The sequence below is a fragment of the Amblyomma americanum genome, chromosome 8, assembly GCF_052857255.1.
Source record: "Amblyomma americanum isolate KBUSLIRL-KWMA chromosome 8, ASM5285725v1, whole genome shotgun sequence".
In the NCBI taxonomy this organism is placed as follows: domain Eukaryota; kingdom Metazoa; phylum Arthropoda; class Arachnida; order Ixodida; family Ixodidae; genus Amblyomma; species Amblyomma americanum.
Genome location: NC_135504.1, coordinates 43,253,831 through 43,270,427, shown reverse-complemented (window position 1 = coordinate 43,270,427; position 16,597 = coordinate 43,253,831). Strand labels below are relative to the sequence as shown.

The 16,597-nt window shown below is 47.4% G+C and overlaps 2 protein-coding genes across 2 annotated transcripts in view; one reads left to right on the top strand and one right to left on the bottom strand.

The window, feature by feature from the left end:
* LOC144102346 (uncharacterized) overlaps window positions 1-16,597 on the bottom strand; it is a 219,001-nt gene that overhangs the window by 16,854 nt on the left and 185,550 nt on the right. The window lies entirely within an intron of this gene.
* LOC144101491 (uncharacterized) overlaps window positions 14,585-16,597 on the top strand; it is a 32,990-nt gene continuing 30,977 nt past the window's right edge. The window contains exons 1-2 of the mRNA XM_077634670.1: window positions 14,585-14,623; window positions 15,935-16,157. Of these exons, the coding sequence (XP_077490796.1) occupies window positions 15,994-16,157 (164 nt within the window). The 5' untranslated portion in view covers window positions 14,585-14,623; window positions 15,935-15,993. The remainder of the gene's footprint in view (window positions 14,624-15,934; window positions 16,158-16,597) is intronic.

Sequence of the window (16,597 nt, the reverse complement as noted above, 5' to 3'; positions counted from 1 at the left end):
TTTTCCCGAACGGGCATCCCTTTCAGCCGCGTTCACTACATAATTTGCCCTGCGGTTTTGGGCAAAATACAGCTTCGAGAATTTTTACATTAGAGATATTTACTGTTTCCCTTCAGCTCTTCTGTTTGCATCTACTCAGCGCGATTCCCGGACGGAAGCAATTAGATGTGATATTTGTTTTTTTTTATATTTGTGATTAATAGAAACTCACGGAACGGTTAACGCTGTGTATATTGAGATTCAGCGACACCTGATCAGGTATTTCCATTGGCGATATATTGCGGTAAGGGATTTGAGAGCGACACATTTAAATCGGCAGTTAGAGGTCACTCTTTTTGGTTTTGGGCACATACTAGTTAGCACCGGGCGGGTGGCTGCCATGGCAACCACACCACGCTCCCGCATTACTCCACTCTCGCCGTACCCTCCGCCTCCTACCGTAACCCTCAGCAGTCTCCTTTCCCATGAAAACCACCTTTCGGTTACACCGACTGATACTACTAATACTAATCCTACGATGGCCCTACAGCCAGGAGCGAGCGTAAAAGCGGACGCTATAAAAAAAAAAAGGATCGCCGCCGTCTGGAAGACGTTGAAGTAACGAGCGTCAGCTGTTTGGTTTACTAGATGAAGAAAGAAGGGTGAAACCTAGTGAACTATACGAGCGGTGAACGCGAACTGCAAAGTACTATCGTTTTTTCCCGACTTGGCCCTAAGTAAATACGTCGATGTTAAATGTAGATGAAAGTTATTTATCTGTCGGTTATTTGCGTGAGTAATTAGATACCTTGCTAGGAAGACAGTGCGTTTTTTCTTGCAGCTGGCAGGAAAAAAAATGGCTGGTGGTTTAGAATTGCGAAGCACAAAATGTTGTGCGAAGGCCCGGTGGGGCACCCAAATTTTGCGATGTGCCGAACCCATTCTGGAAGCGTCCCGGGTCGTTTCGAAACCTCGGTCGCCTCAATATTGAAATTTTCTGGTGTGGTGCACCCAAATTTAGGGCGTGGGCCAAGACCATTTTAGGGGTGTCCCAGGTCAGTTCTGAATATGGTTTAACTCAATTTTCGAACTTCCGGGGGGCGGGGCCAAGCCAATTTTTGTGTGACCCAGATTGGTTCCGAACGTAGTTGAACACAGTTTTAACATTTTTCAGGGGTGTGTCGCCAAATTTCGGGGGTAGGCAAGCCCTATTTTTGGAAGTGAGACACTTTCATGCTGACACTTGGCCAAGCCTGTCTTCCACCTGAACACACCCAGATTCATTGGCAGTCAAATTCAGTGAAGGTCATTTCGAGGAAAACGTTTTGAAGGTCCATGTCATATTTAGGCATAGCCCACAATAGGGACGTGCCAGACTACCTCTCAGGAAAGCACTATACAAGTTTTGCCGATTGGAAAATATCTTGTCATAGAAAAACCTCTGCAAATACTCTCAGAGAGTTGGATTGTTGCCGTATCTCCAAGGAAACTGTCATAGGCGCCAGGGCGATGCCGACGGCTGGCATGCGATGAATACTGTTTCCAGGTTTTTCTGTGAAACAGACCTAGATTCCCATCTGTGACACTTGCGCGTGCTGTGCTGTGCGCGCCTACATGGTGTACAGCGCGGACCACACATCTGCATGCGCATTTTTTCTGGGACGTGTGTTTGTGAACATTTAGGTTTTTCTGCAACAGTGCGTGTTGCTACTGCACACGCCTTTGTTCCGGGATATGAGGGTGTGCGGAGCCGTTCTCTGCAGCCGTGCGTGGTGTATCTGCAATTAGACCTGATGTGTGTGCAAAACATGTTCCGCATGTGGAAGACATGTGGTGCAGGTGCTTCACGTCGTCTACGCGAGGTCAGCGTACCTGGGGTGTGCATTGCCTCCTCTATAACCGATACAACCCCAAGCAACTCATTGTATTAAGGCATCATCATCCTCCATTCGCACCCAACTCTCCTTTTACTTTCTCTTTCCCTCCTCTCCAGTGTGGAGTAGCAGGCCAGGGTTATCTTACCGCCGGCCGACCTCTCTACCTTTCGATCCTTTCACTAAATTACACTATCTAAATACTGCCGCGCACAGTTCATCACACAAGCGTATTCTGCATATCGCCTCTATCGAAACTCTTTTGCCTTCACTGTTCCCTCGCGGCACGGTTGAAGTGTTACTGAGAGTCAGACAGTTAATGGGCATTTCTTTTCCTGAATAAGCGCGTATCTTTTGTGTCCTTATGCTGCGCTGTTAGTAAGCACAATATTTCCTATCGCGTGAATTCGTCAAAGAAGAAGTGAAGCTAAGCACCACGAGCCTCGAGCTGAACGCGCTCTGATCTTCAACGAGGCCTACGTCCTTCGCGATACTCCTTTGTGCTCTTACTTTGAGTGATCGCATCTCTGTTGCGTGCTCCTCTGTCCATCGACTCGTCGTCTTGGTGAGTGCGTTTGCCGTTCCGTGCTTTTGGCGGCACAGTGCAATGTTGCTGTGCCTAATCCCGGCAGAAGCAGCGGCTCTTTGGATGCCTGCGCAGTCAGCGCACGGCAACAAACCTCAGGTGATGGAGCAATCTTCTACGGCATCCTTCAGAGGTCACGCGTTAGGCATAGAGGGTCGGCCCCGTACCGCACACAGTAGCCTCTTTCTTGCATGACTTCTGCAAAAAGCGACCAGTATTAATTGGACCTCTTCTTTGTGGTATTGTATTCTGTAGTTATGTTTGTATAAACTAGGTGGCGCTAGGCATGCGCCCTATCTGGTCAGCTGACTCGCACATCTGTATATATATTCATCATTGAACTGGAATAAAAGGGAGTTGGTCGAAGTATGTATGTGGCGGGTGCTTGACGTGGTGGTGCTCCGGCTGCTCCGGGCAGTCGGACCGGGCAGTTCCCCAACGTTCTTTGAGGAAACTGTCAAACTCCAAGGCTGTAAACTGAGCACCATGATCACTCACAATCTCGTCTGGATATCCTTCCCTGCTGAAGATGCTTCGCAGAAAGGAGATGACTGTTGCAGTTGTCACCCTTGCTGAGAAACAAACCTCAGGCCACTTGCTGTAGTAATCGATGGCTGTAATGGCGACGAGTGGTGAAGTAACCGAACGCGGAAGCAATGAGCCTGCATCAACCGCCCGAGTTCCTGCCGACGCCCGGGAAGCCCGCCATTCCTTGGACGCAGTGGCACCGCCTTTTCAAGAACTATCTCCTGGCGTCCGGGAGCGACGCTCACCCACCTGCGCGCCGTAAGGCTTTGCTGCTACACTGTTTGGGTGTGGAAGGCCAACGCTTGTACTACGCGTTGCCGGAGGAGAAATCGTCGACGCCGCCTACAGAAGGAAAGGAAGGAAGCGGTACGAGCGACGAGTACGATGCAGCGGTGGCTACGTTGGACGCTTACTTCACTTCTAAAACGAACGTCGTCGTGGAGCGGCATCGGTTCGGACAACGCACCCAACTGCCCGGGGAGACTGCAACAGCGTTCGTCACGGCGTTGCGTGAGCTGGCATTAAGTTGCGACTTCGGTAAGCAGGCTGACGATTTTATTCGTGACCAACTTGTAGCGAAAACGTGCAACCCTGTTCTTCGGGAACGCTTACTGCTTGAAGGCACTTCGCTCACTCTTGAACGCGCACTGGCTATTGCAAACAGTATCGAAGAAGCCACGAAATACTCACTTGAGCTGCAGTCATCGGCTGCGAGCGTTCAAAAGGTCGAAAAACATCGGATGCCATGCCGCTCAGAAACGCAGTTACCGCGTTCGCAGCAGCCGAAGTCCTGTTTCCGTTGCGGGTCTTCAGGGCATCTTGCAGATTCCAAGACATGCAAGGCGCGGGGTAAAACTTGCAGCAAATGTGGCAAACGAGGACATTTTCAGCGTGTCTGTAGAAGCGGCATGCCTGACGAAAGGGCCCTTGCTGTCCGAGAAGTCGACACCTGCAGTGCATCCGGCGATCTCAACGTGTTGCTTCTCGACCGGCAGTGCAAAGGAGGGATACACACAGAAGTCTTCGTACAAGATGTTCCTATACGTTTCCTCGTAGACACGGGTTCTGCTGTCTCCATTCTGTCGAACGCCACGTATTCAAGGTTGAAACGCTTCCCTTTGCAGCCAACATCAGCGTCACTCTACGATTTCTCTCGCCGCAGAATAACCATCGAGGGGTGTTTCACGGCGCCAGTCATCTTCCAGGATCGGCAGGCCGACATTCTCTTCTACGTCGTCAAGGACGGTACTGACATTCTCGGCATCGACGCTGTCGAAACGCTGCGTCTGCAAATCAACGGTACGTCATTGCAATGCACCCATATTACGCAAGCGCCAGAAGGCCTTGACCGTGAACTGTTTTGCCAGTTTCCGCACTTGTTTGATGGCAAGTTAGGGCTTGCAACAAATTTTGTCCATAAGGTCAAGATAAGAGAAGGAATAACGCCTGTTGTTGCTAAGTTGCGGCGTTTGCCATTTTCAATGCGAGACCGAGTACGCGAAGAGCTGCAGCGCCTTGAGCAAGAAGATGTCATAGAAAAGATTGATACGTCTGAATGGGTGTCTCCAATCGTAGTAGTAGCAAAGAAAAACGGCAAGATAAGAATTTGTGTCGATCTGCGCGAACCAAACAAAGCGATTGTCGTTGACAAATTTCCACTGCCGCACACGGAAGAAATATTGCACAAACTTCATGGCGCAAATTACTTTTCAAAGATTGATTTAGCAGCTGCCTATCACCAAGTTCTGCTAAGCCCTGAAAGCAGGGAACTGACTACCTTCATAACCGATAGTGGACTGTACAGATTCAAGCGCGACTGTTTCGGTCTTGCATCAGCACCGTCTGCGTTTCAGAAAATGATGGCCACTATTTTGCAGAACTGCAAAAACACTTTGTGCTACATAGATGACGTCATTGTGTACGGAAGCACACGTGAAGAGCACTTCAAGAATTTGAAACAAGTTTTGCACTTGATTGCAAAGGCTGGATTGAAGTTGAATGACAAATGCATTTTTAATGTGCAAGAAGTCGACTTCCTTGGTCACAGGATCAGTCACAAGGGAATACGCCCTTTACAAAGTAACATTGACGCCATCAAGGCTGTGCCAGCCCCAACAAATGTCGGTACTCTGCGCTCATTCTTGGGCATGGTAGGCTACTACGCCAAATTTATACCTGACTATGCGGTGGTTGTCGAGCCTCTTCGAGAGTTGCTACGTAAGAATGCCACATTCACATGGAACCCTGCAAGACAAGCTTGTTTCGAGCAACTGAAATGTTCCCTGGCCACAGGAGGTTTACAGCTATTTGATCCTGCGGGTAACATTATTGTCAGTACGGATGCCTCATCCATTGGCTTGGGAGCAGTGTTGCAACAGACAAGGAATGATGAACTGGTGACGATTGCTTTTGCTTCTCGCAGGCTTACTTCACAGGAACAGAAGTATTCTGTAGGGGAATTGGAAGCCCTTGCTTGCTTGTGGGCATGCGAATATTGGAGAGTGTACCTTTGGGGTCGTTCATTCATATTACGCACCGATCACCAGGCTCTGGTCACACTCCTTAGTACAAAGGGAGTAGGTCGCCGACCGTTCCGGATTGCGAGGTGGCACGCCAGGCTGTTGGCATACAACTTCACGATTGAATTTCACAAGGGTGACAAGAATACTGTTGCTGATGCTCTTTCAAGGATGCCCCTTCCAGGTCGTGTGGAGGAAGAGGAAGAAGAGACTGTTTGTGTTGTCTCAACATGCATTACTCATGAAGAGTTTGTCATTGAAACGATGCAGGACCCGTTGCTGCAGCAGGTTATAAAGTGGGTGACATCGGCATGGCCCGCAGTGAAGATGTTGCCTGCCGAAGCAGTTCCGTTCTACCGGGTGCAAACTGAGCTCTCAGTCGTTGGAGACCTCCTGCTTCGTGGTGACAAATTTGTAGTACCTTCGTCCCTCGTAGCACGGCTTCTTGACGCAGCCCACGAGTCTCATCCGGGAATAACGAGGACAAAGCAGCGACTACGTGAGCAATACTGGTGGCCTGCTATGTGCAAGCAAGTAGAACAATTCATTGCATCCTGCGCGGTATGCCAATCTGTTGACAAGTCTGCAAAACCCGTGACACCACCTCTGCAGCCAGTTGCATTCCCATCTGCACCATGGCAGAAGCTAGGCATCGATATTGTGGGCCCTTTTTCCGAAGTGCCGGCAGATTGCCGTTTTGCCATTACAGCCATCGATTACTACAGCAAGTGGCCTGAGGTTTGTTTCTCAGCAAGGGTGACAACTGCAACAGTCATCTCCTTTCTGCGAAGCATCTTCAGCAGGGAAGGATATCCAGACGAGATTGTGAGTGATCATGGTGCTCAGTTTACAGCCTTGGAGTTTGACAGTTTCCTCAAAGAACGTGGCATCGCTCATACGTATTCGGCAGTCTATCATCCGCAAGCTAACGGGCAGGTAGAGAGGTTTAATCGAGTACTCAAAGAGTACGTTCAAGTCTGCGCACAAGAACATCGGCCTTTGAAGGAAGCTATCACCGAATACCTGGGAGTCTACCGTTTCACACCGCATGCGACCACAGGAGTGAAGCCTTCCGTCCTTCTTCACGGCCGTCATCCCAGAACAAAACTTGATCTTGTAGGAGCGCCAGGTAAAGAGTTTTTTCAAGATCCGCAGGCAGCGATGAAGTCCAGCCACAGCAGAGTAGCACAAAGGCAACAAGCAAGTAAGACTTACACTGACCGTCGACGAGCTGCAAAGTACTCTCCATTAACAACAGGTCAACCGGTGAGAGTCAAGTTGCCTGGTCACGTGCCTAAGGGCGCTCTGAGCTACTCGAGTCCATTCACCATTGTGGACCAATGTGGTCAAGATACCTACAAGCTCAATGATGGCCGCACATGGAATCGGAGTCGGTTGGTACCTTGCCCCCAACCAGTTCCACCACCTACAGTTCCGAAAAGTTGTTCGCCTGAATCAGCAAAACCACTTGGCGAACCACAGCAGGAGAACCACGACCCACCCCAGCAGCCATCTGTTCAGACGCCAGTTAAAAGGGACGTTCCAGGACTGAGGCATTCGACGAGACAAAGAAGACCACCAGTGTGGTTTAAAGACTATGAAAGACATTGAGTGTTTATTGTGTTTTTCCAGTGTTAGTTGCTAACTCTTTTGAGGGGGAATAATGTGGTATTGTATTCTGTAGTTATGTTTGTATAAACTAGGTGGCGCTAGGCATGCGCCCTATCTGGTCAGCTGACTCGCACATCTGTATATATATTCATCATTGAACTGGAATAAAAGGGAGTTGGTCGAAGTATGTATGTGGCGGGTGCTTGACGTGGTGGTGCTCCGGCTGCTCCGGGCAGTCGGACCGGGCAGTTCCCCAACGGTACGGGATACAACATTCTTCAGCAGATTTAACTGATGAGGTAGCTGGTTTTACGGCATATTACCGAGCTTTTCCCGATAATACGACCTCCTCTTCAGATGACAATTTCTGTGGTCAAGATATTTTCAAAGATCAGGCTCTTGATTGCTTAGCCGACTGAAGAGCACTATAGCTTCGCGTTGATAAAAGGCGATTGAGAAATGTTCTTCTATAGATGTCTTTGAAACAGAATGCGCAAAGTTGCGCATGTTAAGGTTCAGCAACTACCAAGCGTAATTCTTCACATTACATTACGCTGTCGCTGAACATTGCGTATTACAATGACCTTGAAATTCGGTCCTAAACGTGGTGTGTGCTTTATAAGCGGACATAATCTCAAGAGACCGTAAGCCAAGGTCATAGCTGTCCCTGAACATCTGTACCCGTTTTCTCCACCAGAATGGCTCTGTAAACTTGAATTCTTGCAGTTCCAGTTTTCTACTATGAATTCGCATATGCTATTTTAGTTACATAGGCGAACCTATCATTCATCGCGATCACAGACGGCATGTACGGTTTGGTTAGCTTAGCTAGCGCTCCATATGGTGTGATGACCCACATGCAGTAACCAACTGAACGACACGAAAATGAGAAACATTTCATCACGAAACACTGATGTTAAATGCGACTGAGCAGCAGTGATGTAGGTGATTTTAAGGAAGCCCTGCCGCTCGGTTAAAAATATGTAGTTTTTTCGCGCTCATTGAACTCTGAAAGCAGAGTGCTACTCAACCTCTTTCTGCAATTCCATGAGAGCGCCTAGACCGATCGCATTAATCATTGTGCCGCAAAAATTCCTATGGCACCCAATCAAGAAGCTACATAGCGTATGCACACGAAAACGTGTATAGAGCAGGGCAAGCTGCCAATTACTCGCAAAATGGAACCCTCTCAAAAACGCTAAGAAGTTTGTCCAGGGATGTTTTTCATTATCCTTTGATTTGCGCCCCGTCACACTGGTCCGCAATCTGAGCCCGAAGTGATCCTTAGTGGAGAGTCGCCGGGCGATTTCTCCGTTTGGAAGCTATTTTCGTTTCCAGTGACGTAAAATGTCATGGCAATATAAATTTCTGTGTGTTGAATAGACAGTAATATCTGTAACCATGAAGTAAACACAAAGAGGAGAGAAGGGAACCATGGACGCTGGAATGGTATTTTTTCACGCCGTGGTAAGAACGAAAAAGGAAGCAGGGTGTCATTGCCATGACTGCCTTCGTTAGGAAAAAGATACGAAGGGAATAAAAGGCGGTTCGAGAGGAAACAGAGGTAAATAAAGATTCCTCTGGAAAAGGAACTGTTTGTAGAATCATAAACGAAGCTCCAAGAAGGTGCGGCAGCTGCCGCCACTATGATTCCCATCTGCCCAATGAAGCTGGCCAGTTTAGCCCTTGCTTTAAACGTGGGCTTCATGTGCGCAAAAAAGAGTGCAATGCGACGAGCCGGCGCAGCGAGTACTACCGTCGTTCGCTCTGCGGCTAAGTAGGGAAAGTACCGCAAGCATCAGCTAAAGAATACCCGACTTCGAATATGCGCTTTCGTTAGGTGCCTGCTTGCGCACTCCACCTCAGTAAACACGTCCGCAGTCTGTCACCTCGATCTGATTGTAAATGAGAAAACCATGCAACTGAACATGTGCGTTGCGATGGCATTTTTAGCCCGCCGTTGATGAACAGTGGCCCAGGAGATCGAGCGCCCGTACCCAACCGGTCCGACACACCTCGCCTTGCAGTGAGCCCGTCTGTAGATGGTCCAAGTCCTTATAAGCTATCTGTTACTGACAAGTAGATTGTTCTCTTCTTTTTCTTTTGCGGCTCTGCCTCACAGTCACCACAAATGGAATCATTTCTTTAAGGTGGCGGTGCAGCAGCAGCGGCAATGGCTAAGCTGGTAATATTGTATGGGGAAGACAGGGAGGAACATACAAACCGGAAGCCCAGAAGCAGGTGCGGCAGGGTCTGATTAGCTATTCTCCCGTACACTTTTGTGCTACGGGCAAAACTTTTCTGTAGATGCAGATTCAGGCGAGGAGCCAAGTGACACAGGCAGAACACGTCGCTTGAGAGCACCGCTTATCGCATGCCGCCGTCGCTTGGGTCTTGCCCGAAATTTCGCGTACACAGAGCTAAGCCTTAATCTCATCGTGGTCGCGGGCGCTGTCACGAAGTTACAACAATCCTGCGGCGCTATCCTGACACGACGAATGAGGTCTGAGCGCTCCTATAGACTGCGTCAGATTTCTTCTGTGCGCATAAATGTACATTTGGCACAAAATTTTGTAGCCTTACGCTATGTGCAGCATTCGTTCCTGGGGCGATGCACCCCTCTCACTTCAGAGGAATGTTTACCATCAGAGATGACGCGTCCAAGTAAAAAAACTCATAAGCTCAACATTGCCGTATTTCGAAGCCACCATAGCTGTCAACACCATACCGAGGAAAACTAATGACACACCATTTGAAGTACTAGATAGTGCAGTGTCATAATCGCAATGACTTAGGCTTCTATTTGCACAATTCCTGTAGTTGTATTTTTTTCACTGAAACGCATCTTGTAATTAAATTTCTATTAGCAGTACCTGCAGACGGTCTATATCAGTTCACCATCACTGAAATCAAGTTTCCAAACTCCTGCAAAGATGTCCATTTCGAATTTTTAGTCCGAGCTATTTTTCTGATTACTGGCAGATTTTCAACATCACTAAACTGAACTGTGCATCTGCCGCGGTGGCTGGGTGGTTAAGGGGTCGTCTACTGAGTCGGAGTACCCGGGTGCGAACCCGGCCGCGGCAGCCGCGTTTCGATGGAGGCGAAACGCAAAAGGCGCCCGTCTGCTGTGCGATGTCAGTGCACGTTAAAGCTCCCCAAGAGATCGAAATTAATCCAGAGACCTACACTGCGGCACCTCTTGCTTTCATTCATTTTTTTCAATTCAAATTTTCATTTGTTTACTTCTGCGCAAACATCAAAACACTGAAAACACCTTGCCAGTGACTCTGCAATCCGTAGCCAATTCTATCATATTCAAGCGCATCATTAATGAACCATGCACTTAACGGGAACACGTCCAGCTTAGGTGCAGAGAACTATCACTGAGGTAGGTTTGGCATTTGAAGAGACAACCGAGGTACACCTCCCTGTCATACATGCGGCTTATGTGCAGAAGTGACATGTTTTATATGCAGGTCATCTGCTTCCTAGCCAGCGTCATGTACAGCACCGCCTACAACGACCCAGCCGCTCAGACCCAAGTACACGTTCAGCATGGCTACGACCCTGCTTCGCACACAGAAGCGTCGTATGGACAGACGCACTTCGACCAGACGTCATATGGAAATGCGCCGTCCGAACAAGCGACCACGACTTTCCAGTCCACAACAACGGCAGGTAAGAAACAGCAACGACTGAGGTATCCCACTGCATGTATTCACCTTGTGCTTTCAAGCAGTAGGCCTCCTGCGCTACGCCACCTTCGTTCATTACGTGCCTCACAGTTTATCCACATTGCTACTAATATCTTGCTTCATTTACTATCAGCCGGAAAAGTCCATTGAATGCATGTTCACAGAAAAAAAGATTGCAGCTCCTCCCTGCCACTCGGTCACTTGTTATATTTCCAAGCTAAGAGAGCGTGCACGTCTCCTCATACCTTGAGGCAGTTCACGGGACTTGATTATGTGAATGCATCAAATTAATTTTTTATGTGCTGTACCATCCCGAATACTTTTTCTGGCAATAGTACATGAACTTCCCAACCAACATATGCAGCCGCCGCTTTGCGGATAGGCGCTCGTATGCGCTTAAATAATTGCACCATTATTACCGCTCTTTAACATGTGGCGAAAAAGTACTCCTATAGTAAGTGAGCGATATTCATTGTAGATGAACATTTGCTGTGCTCACGAGATGAGTGACTAAAGAAGCTGGCGAAATTGCCTACGTTACTGCAAAGCCTCGATCACACTCTGGATTTGCCGAGACGTTGATCGGAACGGAGATTCTTTTTTCTGCCACCAGAGTAAAATTAGGTACAAAGGGTAAAAAATCTCAGATAAAGTCGACCGAGAAAAACACTATAAATGCCACCCTAGCGAAATAAGCTGCTTCTTGCATTGGCCGAATGCATCTAGCATTAGGGCGACGTTGGATTTTCTTGGCCTCTGTATTTATTTCCTGACCGTAAGTGAGGGTTATTTTCATGTTATGGAAAAGCACACAAATAGCAAGAATTCTTTATCTCAATGAAATAAAGATATTAGCGTTTTGTTACTTCGTCACTGGACTAAAATATCTTTCCTATGCAACCAGATTTCAATATTTCTTCTTCCTCTTAAAATCCTTAACCTCCCCTGCACAAATGCCTTACGATAGTTACTACCGGTTCATGCGAAACTAGTCAGAGCAATTTTCTCGCTCTCATGATAACGTTTTATTTCTCCATGTTCGGTAGAGTTTGTCGTCCGCATGTCGAGGCACGTAAGCAGTGTTTTCTCCTTATTTTTGTTTTTTTCTAGTACCGAAGAACAAAGGGTAAGTAAAACCAAGAACAGCAGTTTTCTATGTAAATCATGCTCAAACACACAGGAGACAGCATAAAATTTTTCTATTTATTTTTTCTGCAAGAACAATTGCATAAATAGATTTATTATCTCTTTCATGCAGGCAAGTATCTAATAGTGCAGCCAGTCTAGTGCTCAAAGCGACAAATCAGTAGAATGCGCAACGTTTCGCTTAACAGACGCTGTGATAGACGCCGTTAGAAGTTGCACGGACTGCAGATGTGCAATAAAAAAAAATCAAAGGTGTCATATGTGATTCATTACCAAGAAGAGTTGTCAAGCAGTGGCCGTCTGTAATCGGAGCTGAATCACGCATAAAACTAATGGGCAGAATTGTCACCTACACGTAAAATGAAGATGCCTGTTGCAGGGGATGCAATCCTGTCCTTTGCGCTATCACATGTGTTGCTATTTCGGAGCATCAGAAGAATATAAGTGACATAAGACACGCAGCATGCCTTGGGAACTTCCCATATATTAGTATCCGATTCCTTTGTTTCGACTATAACTGTGTAATTAGCAAAGTATTGGTTGGAACTGTGCACAATGCCTCAGCGTTATTTGGATACGTGCAATGCGAGGAATTTCTTACTGCACTGACAAGGTCATTTGGAGTTCCGAAATCACTAAGTACTCTGCCTATCACAACTAGCACAGGAATAAAAACATTCAAAAGCAACACGACACATTCGAGACATGGGGCTAGATTAGACTGCTTTCAACGTGTGACTAACATAATTGTTCGACACTGACCACGAAACATGATTCAGCGTTGGCATAGCAGTTATAAAAGAAATTACTGAGGGAACGAGAAGCATTGGAATTGAGAAGCATTGTTTTGTTTTAAATTTTTGTTCCCTTCCTATATTTATCGGGTTTCTCTTCCTTTATAATGACACACCCACTGATTAGCATAGTTATTACGCAACGTATCAAGTAGGTTCGCCCTTTTTTCACCAAAAGTAAAGCAGTTTTGTGGCCTATAGGTTGCGTGCTCGCCTCGGCATTCCCCGTACTGTGCGAAGGCATTCATTTTCTTAGAAACCATGGTGACGTTATGTGCGCTTTTCGGGGCCATGCTACCTGTGTCTGTTTTCTTTGCCAACGAGCCGTATAATGCTGTCGCATTAAAACACCCCAGGTGGAGAAGGTGCTGTTTGCGTCCTCCTATGACGCTTTTATTTCATTGCTGCAGGGAGAGAAGCGGCAAGCCTGTCGTGCTGTTGACGTGCGCGATGCTGTCTTTCTTGGTCGCCTCTATGGCCATCACGGCCTTCGTTCTGTGGGGAGGTAAGCCACTGGAAAGCCTAAATAGACTGGCACCAAGAGCCAGCTAAAGCGCTGTACTGAGGCGAGAGGAATCTCCTGATACTTCCTCGAGTACTGTTTGATTGAAAAGAGCACGCCGATAATGGGGTCACCTGACACGCATTAAATGACATTTCGCTCTATCTTTGTTTCTTTTCATAGCCTTTAAGATGCACAAGGAGGCGGGCGACAATCGGCGTGCGCTTTAATTGGCAACTTCGTGAAAACGGTGCTGCTACATGAGAGACAAATCGTTGCATGCACGGGTGTCAATACGTTTTCATTTTCAACGAAAGCCATACATGCCCTTACATCTTCGCGCTGACTCCTACAACGCCGGCTGTGCCACCGTTTGCCCAGGACAGCCTTTGTCTGATTCTACGTTAGAGACACTATTCAATAGATAGTACATTTAGCCATTTATTTCTTGATTCATAAATAACAGGCGAAGAACAGCTACTGATGTTGCACTGTGCATAACACATATAATATCATGCGGGATTGTGTCACTCCCATAAGGGGAGTTCTTATGACCGATATACGTGGACTTAATCTATACCCAGCTTTCGTGGACATTCCAAATTCACACCATTGGTCGGCTCTAAGTACGAAAGACTACGTTATCGATGGAAACATTTTAATTTGCAATTAAGGGAGACCTGCAAAAGTACGGTTATTAAAAGGAAAAGGACGCTCACATTGATGAACTACTCTTCCTAGGGGCTGAAGAACCTCACTGATAAAATTTTTCATCTTCTTGCACCAACTTGTTTGGCGACCATCAGAAATCATTGGGGTGTGCCAGAGATTAAAAACCATCGGTAATTTTTGATGTTCATTGCAATTCAGCACTTCGTAGCAGCTGCCCAAACTCGAAGCATTTGTCAAGGTTATTGGAACTTGGCAAACATATTTATCAGAAGTAATGGGTATGGCATGTAACGAAGGGTCAAAGTAATCGATGTTCCGTTTTAATATATTATAACATATTAGATAGTTTGTGGGATAAATTGACGCAGCTGTCACAGCACGAATACAAGAGATTTCAGAGGGCATTTCCTCAGCAGTGGACATAATTCGGCTGATTATGGTAATTATCATTCGCCTCATTTGCCAGTTTATTTCACGGTTATTTAGAGCACCTGCTGTTCGGGGCATACCAGGTGTTTTGCTACGCAACGTTTCATACGAACTCGATGAATACTTCTCCTCACGGACACGCAGCTTCTTCGACCCTTTCGACCACGACGGAGGACGACCGCACGGGGTATAACTGGTATCCGAAGGTCGTCTACCGCGGAAACGTCAAAATCCGCGTAGCCGCCAATCCCGCAACTGAAACAACAGGTGTTACGCCTTCGACAAGTGAGTGCAACGGCCAATTTCTCTAGCGTACGGCGTCTGCCCGCTTTCGGTCAGCGATGCGGCACAGTTAGTCCCTTTGTAAAAGTCGTTCGGCAGGTCAGAACTGGGACCCCGATCGACCGACGTAAATTTAAAAAAGGCGCACTTACTTAGAAGGATGAAAGTGCAGGTTCAAAATACACAGTTACTCAAGATTGACCTCGAGACCTTATGAAACTTGTTTCTCTCGCTATCTGCCTTTTACTGTATCTGCCCATAGTTCTGTTTGAGAAACTCGATATCAATACCCAACAATTCTGTACAGAAGCATTTTTGATTGGAAAATCGTTTATGAACGCTATTTTTTGATATGTAAGATTTCCCTAAAACAATAAATATATCCGCAGGTCACCTGACGGCTGTCTTGCGTTTTTCTTATTAACGTTCTTGCTATCGTCAAAAGTGGTCCCCTTCGGTTTTCTATGGCAGTCTTAACTACTCGATACGATCGACGGAAACTCTCTGACAAAAAGATTTTGCTACATATCAGAAAAAGAGACCATTATCTTCAATATTTCCGTAGCAGTATCCGACAATTTTTCGATTTTCGAAGTCTTTGTCTTAGAACGTTGCACATGAGTGGGATGAAATGCTTCTAAGGAAGTTCCAGACTCTGACCGCAGCGGTGCTCTAGTCGTTTGAGCATCCGCTTCGCATGCGCAGGTGCGGGGTTCAATCCCCAGCGCCACCGGGTACCCACTGGTGATACAATGGGTACAGGCTTTGCCCTACCTGGTGCTCGCCTTCTTTAGGGTGAAACACTTGGGAACTGGGCCGTTGACCCCAACTTGAGTACAAGAAACAACCTTGTGCTATGACGCTCTTTGGCCACAGATGCCCTTGGGCCATAAAAATTCACCATCATCATCATCATCATCGTCATCAAACTTGCAGACACATTTGCCACGGCACACTTTCGACAACCTGCCCTGGCCCTAATAAAATTAAACTGCGTATCATTTTCATCATTAGAATAAGAAGGCAAGATAACCGCTGGTCCTTAAGGGTAACGGAGTGGATTCTAAGAGAAGGCAAGCGTACCAGGGGGTGGCAGAAGGTCAGGTGGGCGGATGATATTAAGGAGTTGGCAGGCATAGGCTGGGCCCAGCTGGCAAAGGACAGGGTTAATTGGAGACACATGGGCGAAGCTTTTTCCCTGTAGTGGGTGTAGCCAGGCTGATGATGATCATGATCATTAGCATTCTAGCGTCTCCTTCACCTCTTAGCACGGTGTACGCGCTTGGCCTTAAGTATTGGCACGAACGTGTGCAGGTGTCGGGCCGGAGAAGCTGCTCTGCACGTACGGCCGAAGGACAACGTCAGATGCAGTGATGGCGAGCGACGGCCTCTGCGACGTCGCCTTCTACGACTCCATCTATGCGGACAACACAAACTTCCTCTACGGTGGTAGTCCTTTTGATTCGGATCTCGTCACATTCATGCGGGCTGCCACAAGATACACTCGGACATCTTTGGGAGTGGCGTTTGCGTTTCAGTGAGTGCGCCTACGATTTTGTGAGTGGTTAGGCCATTCGAACGTTCTCGATTTAGTACAACATGAGCTCCGAGGGCAATGTTTTGTATCGATAGCTGCAATACGGTAGCATTCCGAGCCTTCGGCGTGGCGGCGCCGTGGCGGTGGCCGCGCTGCAACCATGTGGCGACACTGCCGCCCTGTGGCGGCCCGCCACGCTATCGCGTGGTTTGTCACGCGATGCGGAGGAGCTGCCAGCGGTGCGGCGCCGTGGCTGATCACGTGGTTCGTCACGTGGTTGGTCACGTGATCAAGTTCCACTCGGGCCAGCTGTAGCTATATCGCGACACTCCAGGATTAACCAGAGCTAAACCACCGCCAATTTTTTACGTCACAGATGCATCCTTGTAGTTCACACCAAAACATATTTTTGTTATTTTATACTAATTGTTTTTAGGACT